Source organism: Palaemon carinicauda, chromosome 22 (genome assembly GCF_036898095.1).
Source record: "Palaemon carinicauda isolate YSFRI2023 chromosome 22, ASM3689809v2, whole genome shotgun sequence".
Lineage (NCBI taxonomy): Eukaryota > Metazoa > Arthropoda > Malacostraca > Decapoda > Palaemonidae > Palaemon > Palaemon carinicauda.
Window position 1 is genome coordinate 59,993,919 of NC_090746.1, and position 13,496 is coordinate 60,007,414.

General features: G+C 36.0%; 3 protein-coding genes across 3 annotated transcripts in view; 2 read left to right on the plus strand and 1 right to left on the minus strand.

The window, feature by feature from the left end:
* Nucleotides 1-13,496, minus strand: part of LOC137616477 (uncharacterized) — a 420,672-nt gene that overhangs the window by 82,344 nt on the left and 324,832 nt on the right. The window lies entirely within an intron of this gene.
* Nucleotides 179-2,816, plus strand: LOC137616100 (uncharacterized). Its single transcript, XM_068345776.1, has 6 exons — nt 179-262; nt 614-745; nt 976-1,128; nt 1,409-1,540; nt 1,727-1,846; nt 2,343-2,816. Exons 1-6 carry the CDS (start codon nt 179-181, stop codon nt 2,583-2,585), a joined length of 864 nt encoding a protein of 287 aa, XP_068201877.1. The 3' UTR covers nt 2,586-2,816.
* LOC137616101 (uncharacterized) lies at nt 10,531-13,422 on the plus strand. The gene is made up of 6 exons (XM_068345777.1): nt 10,531-10,614; nt 10,962-11,093; nt 11,329-11,481; nt 11,636-11,767; nt 11,944-12,063; nt 13,076-13,422. Exons 1-6 carry the CDS (start codon nt 10,531-10,533, stop codon nt 13,316-13,318), a joined length of 864 nt encoding a protein of 287 aa, XP_068201878.1. The 3' UTR covers nt 13,319-13,422.

Below are 13,496 nucleotides of genomic sequence, written 5' to 3' on the forward strand. Positions count from 1 at the left end.
GTATGAAACTATTCGACTTAATTATTAAAACCGCCCTTGGAGAGAATCTTTGTCCCTCAAGCAGAAGGGCGGGACAAGCACCTTCATTCTCTTCTCAATCAGGATTGTGTATATAAATAGGAAGGCAACTTGTGCTCATCGTGTTCACTCTTCACCTCTTCTCGTCGCAGGAAGCACAATGTACCGGACTGTGGTCTTAGCTGTTGTGGCAGCCGTTGCCGGAGCTCAGGAAGCCTTCTTCGAAAAGTACGGCTTCACCAAGGTGAGTACTTGCATCAGGCAATTACTTTGGGCAACCGGTCCTGAATATGCACATCATAGAGAATCTATTGTACCTATTAGTTCTAACCCAAGAAGAAAATATACAAAGTCAACTGTTACATTCATTAATTAATTCATGAAATAACCAGGTGATAAGCTAATGTTAATTATTGTTAATATGTAAAACGCAAAGCTGACCAAAGAAAATTTATATTGGAAAATATTCTTAACCAAATTTTTTACATTTTGAAAGTAAATCTATCTACGGTACTAAAATAATTGTATTGCAATTGCATAAGACAGGTATTTAGTCATAAAATTTACAATATGCAACCTCTATTTATCACAACAGACCATGGCGAGCTGTTTCGGGGAGAAGACTTATTACGACTTCCTGGCCAGAGCTGGCACTGCCCAACGCGAGTGCCAACAGCTTCCGGTCTCCAATCTATACCGACTCGACTTCTCCGTCTACTCACACTTAGTAAGCATCTAAATATTCATCTATCTATTTCATCAACGTTCAAATCAAATTATATTGAACGAATTGAAAATTTAAATGTTGGTAAAACTTCTCAGTGTTTAATGGAGCAGAGTAAATACAAAATGTTTGCTAAAATGATAAAAAATATTCTCCTTGATATTGATTTTATTAATTAATGACATATGGTTTTTCCCTCTCAATTCCATTCATTATTTCTTTCTACTTCCCAGGGTCACCCTCTTCACTTCGGAGGAGAGTCCCAGTACGTGCCCTTCCCCTCCTATCATCCGGTGCATCCAGGACATCAAGGGCAGCCAGGACATCCAACTCACCAAGGACAATACCACGTGCCCCATTCCTATCAGCAATTCCAGTACAGGAAGGTAACACTGTCGTTATTAATTCCTTTGGCAAATCAGTAATTAGCTGACTCAAATTTACATATCGGATTTTTTCTTTTTCAAAGAGTACTTAATTCAATGTTTAAAAACTAACAAAGTTTTGTCACCAAAAACTAAAATTTAACTTATTCCAGAAACGTGAGTCATCAGAAGTCAATGCCCAAAAGGACGGACCTTTCTTTGACAAATACTAATATCCCAAGTCAACTAACAATACAATGTCTCTAACAACAATATGAAAGAACTTTTTTTTTTCTTTCAGAAACGTGAGGCATCAGAAAGCGAGGCCCAAAAGGACGGACCTTTCTTTGACAAATATTACCTCTTGGATTCCGTCAAGAAGATCACAGCTTCCCTCAGCAACTACACCTGCACACTCCATAAGCTTGGATATGTGAGTTACACTTTTTGTGGCATATCTTAGTAATTAATTAAAAAAATATATATATATTTATAAATATACATATATTGGCAAGAGATTGAAATACATGGTAATGTTTTTTTATGCAAATAAGAATATTAAAATACTATTAATTTCAGAACAAATATAATAGTTTTTTTTTTTTTTTTTTTTTTTTAGATCGACGAATATCTTAACCTGGACCTCAACAACATCGTCAACAACTACAAGAACCTGACCATCGGGGAAGGATTCAGAAAGGATCTGGTTGACGGATTGTACTACTGCAGGGACTTGTCCGTAAGTAGAAGCTAATTCCTTTCCTACACAGAACTCTTTACATTCATACTTAACCCTCTATTCTTTACTAGTCCCTTCACTGACCTCAAAACCTTTACATCCTATATTCACTCCTTGGCGTACATTTGCTTCCACTTCACCATTTTGCAGCAAAAACAGGACCCAAGTACTTGAACTGATCTACTTTCTCAAGTAACTCTCCATTGAACACCACATTCAATTCAGCACCACCCTCCCTTATTGTGCACCTCATAACCTTACTCTCACCCCCATTAACTCGCAACTTCCTTCTTTCACACAACAAGAATTATCTCGAAATATAAATCTATAGGAATGCAGGCATACGTATACCGTTATGTTTATATATAATTGCAAGGTTGTGTAATATTTACAGTAAATACTTTTTAAGTCTCTTGAAATAATCCTTTCAAATGTCGGGAGTAAAAGTGTTACAGCCATGTCTCCTCTCATTCTCCTCTCTTTTTCCCCTTTGTAGTATTGCCTTCCACTCCAAAACCCCAGATCTCCCCTTCCCATCCACCTGCAGCGACTCCTCATGGCCATGGAGTGTGAGAAGGAGACAAGGACCAACGCCTGCTTCAAGGAAGACCTCAGGAACAACATCAACGAGTTCGACCTTTCCTTGTTCCCTGAGGACGACAACTCAGAGCAACGCCTCAACAAGCTCTCGGCAATTATCACAGGAATCGATTCTCTCAACGAACTGGAAATTCTTTGAGTTCCAGGCGTTCCAGACACAAATTCTTTCCCAACAGCCTCTACAATTAAAAGGACACCTTTCCTTTCCTGATACAGTCAACGAATTTGATGCTACGCCATATATAGCTGATGAGACATCGAACACATGTCACTCTATTCATTTTTACAACTTATATTTTCTTTGGATTGCTGAAGAGTAATTTGAGGAATAAGCAGAACCTTCTAGCTTTTCCAAAGTTTTATTGGTTAGTTCTCTACTGTTTAAACAAATAATATCCGATTATTATTTTTATATGAAATAAATTACTGAAAACATCCCTGTATTATTGCTAATTATACCTCACTTATTCAATTGCAGATGATATACTATTAGGAATGCAAAAACGTCCTTATCCTTAGCCACAATGATATTCTATAACGTTGAAAATAAACCAAATCACTTGGCATTAAAAAAAATTAATACATGAAAGTTGAGAGAAAGTGGATTTCAATGAAAAATATAGGGAAAAGAAATACTGGAAGGGGAATGGCTAAAAAAGCTTTACTTTCTTCAACTTTCAATGAGAGCAAAATATTTAGAAATTTCGTGAGCAGATTTTTAGAAAATGATGGATTGACTGATTTAGCGCTATCTAGACCAGCAATAAACTAGGGTATCCGATACCGGAAAGATTTTAACCTTACTAAATAAATCCATACAACTAATATAATCAATCAAACAATGAAAAAAGAAAAATCTGTATCGTTGAAAATCTAAATCATATAAATATATATATACTGTATATATATATATATATATATATATATATATATATATAGAAACGTATGCAAACGAAAAACCAAACAGACACACAGAAAACATACACACACACACACTCACACAAACACACACACACACACACACACATATATATATATATATATATATATATACAATATATATATATATATATATACATATATATATATATATATATATATATACATATATATATATATATACATATATATATATATATATATATATATATATATATATATATATATATATATATATATATATTCAAATATAGACATATTTAAACAAAGCGAAACAGTCCTTCCTCAGCATTGATACAAGAACAGCCTTTACACTAACAACTGACTATTAAGACTGAATATTTGCAGGGGCTGCAAAAAAAAGTCTCGAACCACAGAAATGGTGAAGTGATACTTAGGATGGTTGCAATGTATCACGAAAATCAACACCATACATATCATACCCCACCAGAAATAAATTTCTACCTCATACTGGAATCAAACCCCAGATTCCCCAAATGATTGGTAAGGTTGCTCATAAATCAAAATGCTCGTAAACCAAAATCCACGTATACCAAAACAATTTTTCCATAAGATATAAAGGATAATCACTCGATGCGTTCTACATATCCATTGATACACTCATACATTCCTTTTTAAAGCGTTGTATTGTTACATAAAAAGCAAATTTTAACCAGTAACACAAAAAAAAAAATAATAAAATATATCTTAGCAATCCATGTTTGACAACGGTCATATAAGCGGGTAGGCAACCTGGTGGAGTAAAGAGAACTTAGGGTGTGGAGGAAATGCCCCCCTGAGTCTCGATGAAGTCACTGGCAGCAGGGTGACGGATTGGGTATATATGCCTGACGGATAATCTTACCGGAATTAGTATAGACTGGTAGGGGTCACTTGCCTTAGTTAGAGAGACAAAGGGCATCACAAGGAACTGGCTATCCTTTAATGAATCTAACCAATGAATCCTATACGGATTTAGTCAGTCACTAGAAAAATATAACAGAATGGACCCCAGTCCCAGGTGTAGTGGGGTGTTAAGAATCTCCTGGTTTAAAAATTGTAAGGATAATTTAAAAATTGGTAATTGGAATGTTAGAACCATGAATCAGATTGGGAAGTTACAGCAAGTGTAGAATGAATTTACGAAATACAGCTTGGATATCTTGGCCTTAAGTGAAACATGTTGTGAGGGGATTGGTAAGGAAATCTTAGACCAAGGAAATATCTATATTTTTTCAGGAAGAACAGGAGTTGGAAGAGAGGGGGTAGGAATAACGATGACAAGAGCAGAAAGGGCATAAACTGAGTGGGAAGCTGTAAATAGTAGATTGTTATTTGCAAAGTTTAAATCAAAGTAGTGCAGCATGAGTATTATAGTTTGCTATGGACCAAAAATTGATTCCCCATAGAAATGAAAGATGAATAATATGAAGAACTGAAGAGTGTAATACATGAGATCCAAGAGATACGAAAATTGTAATTAGTGACTTCAATGCTAAAGTTTGAAGGAATAATCAAGGTATAGAGAGTGTGGTGGGTTTCGGGGGTCTTGGCAAATTTGCAAATGAATATGGAGAACATTTCATAAGCTTCAGTTCAACCAACAATCTTGTAATTGGAGGTACTCTTCTCCTGCATAAGGACAGCCACAAATATACATGGACTTCACCATGTGGCAATTACAAAAAATCAATTATATCATGTAGCCATTAATAAAGAGAGAAGGAGGACTCTGAAAAGTGTAAGAATCTATAGATGTACAGATATTGGTAAGGATCACCAGCTCCTCATTTCCACACTGAAATTAAAACTGAAAGCACCTAACAGAAATGTAGATAGAATACCTAGGTTTGATACAACCAAGCTTCTAGAAGATGAGCACAGAGAAACATTTGAAATTGAATGTAGGAATCAATTTGTAGTCTTAGAAACTTTAAGAAACGAAGAGCAGACAATTGATGAAGAATGGTGTGCTATTAAGAACATACTATATATCAGTCAGTAGTGAAGTTTTGGGCCATGCAGTTACAAGGAGAAAGCTATGGATCTCAAATGATACGTGGGATACTATAAAAAGGAGACAATGATAGAAATTGTTGTAAGTTTTCGAGAAAGATATGAAAATTACAAGGTAGAGCATGTTAAGTATTCCAGTATTGATAGTGAGGTCAAAAGAAAAGCCAGAAATGGCTGGAGAGAATATCTAAACAGGAAAGCTGATGAGGCTGACAGAGCTATGAATACAAGGAGTGACTTTGGTGTAAGAAACGTTCGTAGAACTATCAATGAAATCTCCATGGGGGCAAAGAAGAAGAACCATATACCCATCAAAGAGAGAGACGGATCTTTTATAACAACAGATGAAGAAAGGCAACGTTGTATGGAACACTTTAGTGACGTCATGAATAGGTGATGTGAAGGGAATAATCTGATTGATATAGCTGAAGCTGAGGAAGACCTTGATGTGCCAATGTATGAATTCTGTGTGTTTGAAGACAAAGATATAATTAAAAAACTTACGAGATGGAAAGCCCTTGACAACGATGGAATAACTGCTGAGATGATGCTGGCAGAAAATGAACTGACTCCCAGAATACAAGATTATTTTGTCGACATGAAGAGGCAAAACCTGATGAATGGGCAATAGGAGTGTTAGTGAAAATGGCTAAAAAGGGAGACCTGAATGATTGCAATAATTACAGAAGGATCACAGGTATGTCAGTTGTCATGAAAATATACAGTATGCTTATTCTAATGAGAGTAAAAGGGAAAGATCAATGAAAAGATGAGAGATGAACAAGCAGGATTTAGAAAAGGTAGAAGGTGTACTGACCAAATTTTCATTTTGAGACACGTTATATAACAATGTATGAATATAGAAATCCACTTTTAATGGCATTTGTGGACTATGAAAAAACCTTTGATAGAGTGCACCGGCCAAATTTGTGGAAAGTACTGCGTTATTATTGAATTCCTCTTAAATATGTTAATTTGATTAAGTCTGTTCATAAGCATAGCAAGTGCAAAGTTAACGTAAGTGGAGTCCTATTAAATGAATTTCCAGTGAATAGCGGTGTACTCCAAGGGAATGTGTCGTCACCTATGTTTATCTTCCTCAAGGATTTTGTAGTGCATAGAACACTTGGAGATGATGGAAAAGTATTGGACTGGATTGGTAATAGGGAATTAGCTGACCTAGAGTGTGCTGATGACGCTGTCCTTATTAGCAGAACACCACAAGATTTGCAATACTTGATTACCAAAATTCATGAAATGTCACAGGAGGTTGGACTCAAGATAAATCGAATACAGACAGAGAGGATGAGAATGGAATATGAAATGGAAGATGAAATATCATTGGAAGGAGAAAGGATTAATAGGGTAGAATCATTAAATATTTAGGAACTATGACCCCCAATACAAAGTCATTAGAACTGGAGTTTAGTGAAAGACTGAATAAAGCAAATAAGATAAAGGCTAGGTTAAGAAAAATTTGAAAATCAAATCTGAAATCATATAAAAAAATCAGGCTATATATCAGTTTAGTGAGATCTGTGTTACTGTATGGACAGGAGTCATGGTATGACAATGAAACAATATCAAACAAATTTAGTAGATTTGAGATCGAAGCCCTCACAAGAATATTGCTAGTTAAATGGTATTACAGGATTAGAAATGAAACTATGAGAGATTACTCTAGTGCCATACGTGAGTGAAATCATGGTGAGGGGTGTACGGAGATGGTTTGGATATGGTTTTTGCACTCCGCAAAATAGATTAGTTCATCAAACATTTAACTGGGCTCCACGAGGCACTAGATGAGTTGAAAGACCCAGGCCTACAAGGCTGACGACTATGAAGCGTGAAGTAGGAGATAATGAATGGAGAAGTATTGAATTAAAAGCTCAAGATAGAGACAACTGGAGAATTCTAACCGAGGATCTTGGCGTCAATAGGCATAGGAGATGATATTGATGATGAACAACAATAAAAAATTGATATATTGACATATTAACTCGTACTTTACCTTCCAGTAGAGTTTTGGTTGGTGTACAGGATATGAGAGAGAAGGAGGAGGAGATGTAGTAGGTTGGCAAGGGCACCAGCCAGCCGTTGAGATACTACTGCTAGAGAGTTATTGGGTCTTTTGACTGGCCAGAGAGTACTACATTGGATCACTCTCTCTCTCTCTCTCTCTCTCTCTCTCTCTCTCTCTCTCTCTCTCTCTCTCTCTGATTACGGCTCATTTTCTTTACCTATGCATACACCGAATAGTCTGGCCTATTCTTTCATAATTCTCCTCTGTCCTCATTCACCTGACAACACTGAGATTACCAAACAATTTTTCTTCGCTTCAGGAGCTAACTTCTGTACTGTAATTTTTCAGTGGCTACTTTCCTCTTGGTATAGGTAGAAGAGACTCTTTATATCTTCTAAAAGAAGGACACTCGAAAATTAAACCATTGATCTCTGGTCTTGGGTAGTGCCATAGCCTCTGTATCATGGCCTTCCACTGTATTGGATTAGAGTTCTCTTGCTTGGGGGTACGCTTGAGCTCGCTGTTCTGTCTTGTTTCTCTTCCTCTTGTTTTTTAAGTTTTTATAGTTTATAAATGAAGGATCTAATTTAATGTTGTTACTGTTCTTGAGATATTTCATTATTTCATTGTTTATTCTTCTCTTGTAGTTTAATTATTTCCTTGTTTCCTTTCCTCACCGAGCTATTTTTCTCTGTTGGAGCCTTTGGGCTCATAGCATCTAGCCTTTCCAACTAGGGTTATAGCCTAGCTTGTAATCAATAAAAGAGGAGGGGGTTTCTATATGGAGGGAGAACCTCCCCTAAAATATTCGGAGTTCTCTCTCTTGAACGGCATTCCCTATCACTAAGCTGCATCACTTAATTTACGCTTTCTGGACACTTTTTCGTTCTTTTTTACACTTTAACATTCACTTTTGACAAGCAGCCTATGTAGAGTCAAGTGCTTTGACATTTTCTTTAAGATTTCAAGTGACATCACAATGTCACTAATATTAAATTGATTCAGTACTCACCCTGACAAAATTGTATCGTTAATATAACTAAGCAGGAATTTCAACATTCTTACTATTTGTCCCATATTCAGCTCCAACACCATAGCTTTTTTTTTATAATAGTATTTTCAGTACTTCTACCACCATCTATCAGCTTCTCATTAATCCAGATAAAAATATAACTTTTAGAGTTAAGATCATCTGTCAATGGCAGCATATGTTACACTTCATCTAATGCTACAATATACTCTTATTGTTCAGAATTGTATCTTCACCAATAATGAATGTAGGACTATGACTGTGAAGTTTTTGGAGGTCAGCCACATGCTTTTTTCTTCTTCTACCATTTTTTTAATAATATTATGGGCCACTGTGACAATACTGATAACTTTATAATACAGCAAAAATTGTCTTAATAATGAAAAATAGCGTGCACAACTCAACATATAACAAGCAGTAGCAACTACGGAAAAAAATCCAAAGATGGGTGAGAGATTATTCTTAAACTTGTGTTGCTGGGAGAGAGAAAGAATTGGCTTCTTAGCAAATATGGAAACAAAATGGCAAAAAGTGACAATGAAAAATTTATGTGTGGCATATAGGTGCATAGGCTTATCTCTTTACTACTTGGGAGCAGACGAACATTTTGCTCAATGACGTATACTGAAATTAAATTTCATGGTCGTATAGTATACCGTAATGAATATATTCCGAGCAACTCGTAAACCAAGGTATTACATTATATATATATATATATATATATATATATATATATATATATATATATATATACATACATATATATATATATATATATATATATATATTACTATCATCATTATTACTAGCCAAGCTACAACCCTAGTTGGAAAAGCAAGATGCGATAAGCCCATGGGCTCCAATAGGAAATAAATAAGTGATGAGAAAAAATTAACAATAAATCATACTAAAAACAGTAACAACGTCAAAACAGGTATGTCAAATACTGTATAAACTATTATCAACGTAAAAAACAGATGTCATATATAAACTATAAAAAGACTCATGTCAGCCTGGTCAACATAAAAACATTTGCTCCAACTTTGAACTTTTGAAGTTCTACTGATTCAACTACCCGATTAGGAAAATCATTCCACAACTTGGTAACAGCTGGAATAAAACTCCTTTTAATATGGATTGCAATGGCATTCTAGTCATAAAACATAGCAAGGTAATTTTGCGAAAACGAGTAATTATAAACTGGCACAGCTTATTTTCTTTAAAAAAAAAAAATCCCCAAAATACCCAACGAAACTTTTCAAACACTCAAGTAATTACTTGATGTTTTTCCTGTCTCCAGGTCATATTAGTTTTGGATGAATAATAATAATAATAATAATAATAATAATAATAATAATAATAATAATAATAATGATAATAATAATAATAATAATAATGATCATTAAAGTTATGGTCAAAACCAATGACACTATTATTTTTTGTGATCACTTTAAGAAAAAAACTATCCAGTACAAATAGTAAATAATCTATGACCTTAAGTCTAGGAACATTGGCATATTCTCTCTCTCTCTCTCTCTCTCTCTCTCTCTCTCTCTCTCTCTCTCTCTCTCTCTCTCTCTCTCTATGTCCTCCTATTGTTTGAATTATAACTTCATTACATCCTAATAGGCAGTAAATTACTGGAGGCAAATACGGTGAATCTTTGGAATTTTTATTTGTCCAAACAATTATGATATCGCGACATATATGAAGACGAGAGAGAGAGAGAGAGAGAGAGAGAGAGAGAGAGAGAGAGATAGTATTAGTTTTAAGATTTCTTAATCTACAACATTGGGAAGTTTAACACGAGAGAGAGAGAGAGAGAGAGAGAGAGAGAGAGAGAGAGAGAGAGAGAGAGAGAGAGAGAGAGAGAGAGAGAGAGAGAATAATTACGACACCGTATAACAAATTAAAATCAAATGATAAAACCGTCCTTGGAGAGAATCTTTGTCCCTCAAGCAGAAGGGTGGGACAAGCACCTTCATTCTCTTCTCAATCAGGATTGTGTATATAAATAGGAAGGCAACTTGTGCTCATCGTGTTCACTCTTCACCTCTTCTCGTCGCAGGAAGCACAATGTACCGGACTGTGGTCTTAGCTGTTGTGGCAGCCGTTGCCGGAGCTCAGGAAGCCTTCTTCGAAAAGTACGGCTTCACCAAGGTGAGTACTTGCATCGGGCAATTACTTTGGGCAGCCGGTCCTGAATATGCACTTGATAGAGAATCTATTGTACCTATTAATTCTAACCCAAGCAGAAAATATACAAAGTCAACTGTTACATTCATCCATTCATTCATGAAATAACCAGGTGCTAAGCTAAGGTTATTTATTGTTACAATGTAAAACGCAAAGCTGACCAAAGAAACCTATATTGTAAAATATTCTTCACCAAATTTTGAACATTTTGAATGGAAATTCAACTGCGGTACTAAAATAATTGCATTGCAATAGCATAAGACAAGTATTTAGTCATAAATTGACAATATGCAATCTCTATTTATCAACAGACAATGGCGAGCTGTTTCGGGGAGAAGACTTATTACGACTTCCTGGCCAGAGCTGGCACTGCCCAACGCGAGTGCCTACAGCTTCCGGTCTCCAATCTATACCGACTCGACTTCTCCGTCTACTCACACTTAGTAAGCATCTAAATATTCATCTATCTATTTCATCAACGTTCAAATCAAATTATATTGGACGAATTGAAAGTTTAGTTAAATGTTGGTAAAACTTCCCAATGTTTAATGGAGCAGATTAAATACAAAATATTTGCTAAAATAATAAAAAATATTCTCCTTGATATAGATTTTTTTTTTTATTAATGATATAAGGTTTTCTCTCTCAATTCCATTCATTATTTTTTCTACTTCCCAGGGTCATCCTCTTCACTTCGGAGGAGAGTCCCAGTACGTGCCCTTCCCCTCCTATCATCCGGTGCATCCAGGACATCACGGGCAGCCAGGACATCCAACTCGCCAAGGACAATACCACGTGCCCCATTCCTACCAGCAATTCCAGTATAGGAAGGTAACACTGTCGTTATTAATTCCTTTGGCAAATCAGTAATTAGCTGACTCAAATTTTCATAGCGGAGTTCTTCTTTTTCAAAAAGATTACTTAATTCAATGTTTAAAAACTAACAAGGTTTTATCACTAAAAACTAAAAATTAACTTATTCCAGAAACGTGAGTCATCAGAAGTCGAGGCCCAAAAGGACGGACCTTTCTTTGACAAATATTACCTCTTGGATTCCGTCAAGAAGATCACAGCTTCCCTCAGCAACTACACCTGCACACTCCATAAGCTTGGATATGTGAGTTACACTTTTTGTGGCATATCTTAGTGATTAATTAAAAAAATATATACATTTATAAATATACATATATTGGCAAGAGATTGAAATACATGGTAACGTTTTTTTATGCATATAAGAATATTAAAATACTATTAATTTCAGAACAAAAATAATAGTTTTTTTTTTTTTTTTAGATCGACGAATATCTTAACCTTGACCTCAACAACATCGTCAACAATTACAAGAACCTGACCATCGGCGAAGGATTCAGAAAGGATCTGGTTGACGGATTGTACTACTGCAGGGACTTGTCTGTAAGTTGAAATATTTGAGGACAATAATATAACTGTCTACCATGGCACTTCCTCCAATTCCTGGAGGTAGCCGATATCCAAAATGAAGAAAAAGGGGAAATGTTCTTCCTAGCCTGACAAGGGTTTCAGACGAGTTTGGGTAATGCTGTAAAAGTGGCACAGCCCACCCTTCCGTATCTTCCACCATAAATTAAGCTTCATATGCTAATTCCCCCTTCCCCATCGTCAGGTGACTCATGGTAGTAACAAGGCCTATAGGAACTGCGTCAAATCAGTCGCCATTCATTTCTATTCCTAGCACTCTCTTTTGCAAAACTTACATCAATACTTCTGTCATTAAGGGCTTCTTCAGCAGATGACCATTTTCCATCCTTTCTACATGGCCAAACCACCACTACACATTCATATCAACTCTAGCTGCCAATTCCTTCCTCAACCCGTTCTCACTCTTAATACTTCGTTCCTAACCCTATCCAATCGAGATATATCAGCCATACTCCTCAGACTTTTCATCTCGAACATATTCAAATTTCTGTCCATTCGTCACTTTCATTCTCCACAACACTAATCCATGCATCACAGTTGATACAATCTCTTTCTCACACAGAACTCTTTACATCTTATATTCAATCTCTGACGTACATTTGCTTTAACTTCACCATTTGCAGCAACAACAGAAACCAAGTGCTTGAAATTATCTACTTTCTCAAGTAACTCCATTCAACATAACATTCAGTTTAGCACCACCCTCCCTTATTGTGCACCTCATAACCTTACTCTCACCCCAATTTACTCGCTACTTCCTTATCTCCAACAACAAAAATTATCTCAAAACATGAATCTATAGGAATGTATGCATACGTATACCGTTATGTTTATATATAATTGCAAGGTTGTGTAATAATTACAGTAAATACTTTTTAAGTCTCTTGAAATAATCCTTTGAAATGTCTGGAGTAAAAGCGTTACAGCCATGTCTCCTCTCATTCTCCTCTCTTTTTCCCCTTTGTAGTATTGCCTTCCACTCCAAAACCCCAGATCTCCCCTTCCCATCCACCTGCAGCGACTCCTCATGGCCATGGAGTGTGAAAAGGAGACAAGGACCAACGCCTGCTTCAAGGAGGACCTCAGGAACAACATCCACGAGTTCGATCTTTCCTTGTTCCCTAAGGACGACGACTCCGAGCAACGCCTTAACAAGCTCTCAGCAATTATCACCGGAATAGATTCTCTCAACGAACTGGAAATTCTTTGAGTTCCTGGCGTTCCAGACACAAACTCTTTCCCAACGGCCTCTGCAAATAAAAGGACACTTTTCCTTTCCTGATACAGTCAACGATTTTGATGCTACGCCATATATAGCTGATGAGACATCGAAGACATGTCACTCTATTCATTTTTACAATCTAAATTTTCTGTAGATTGCTGGAGAG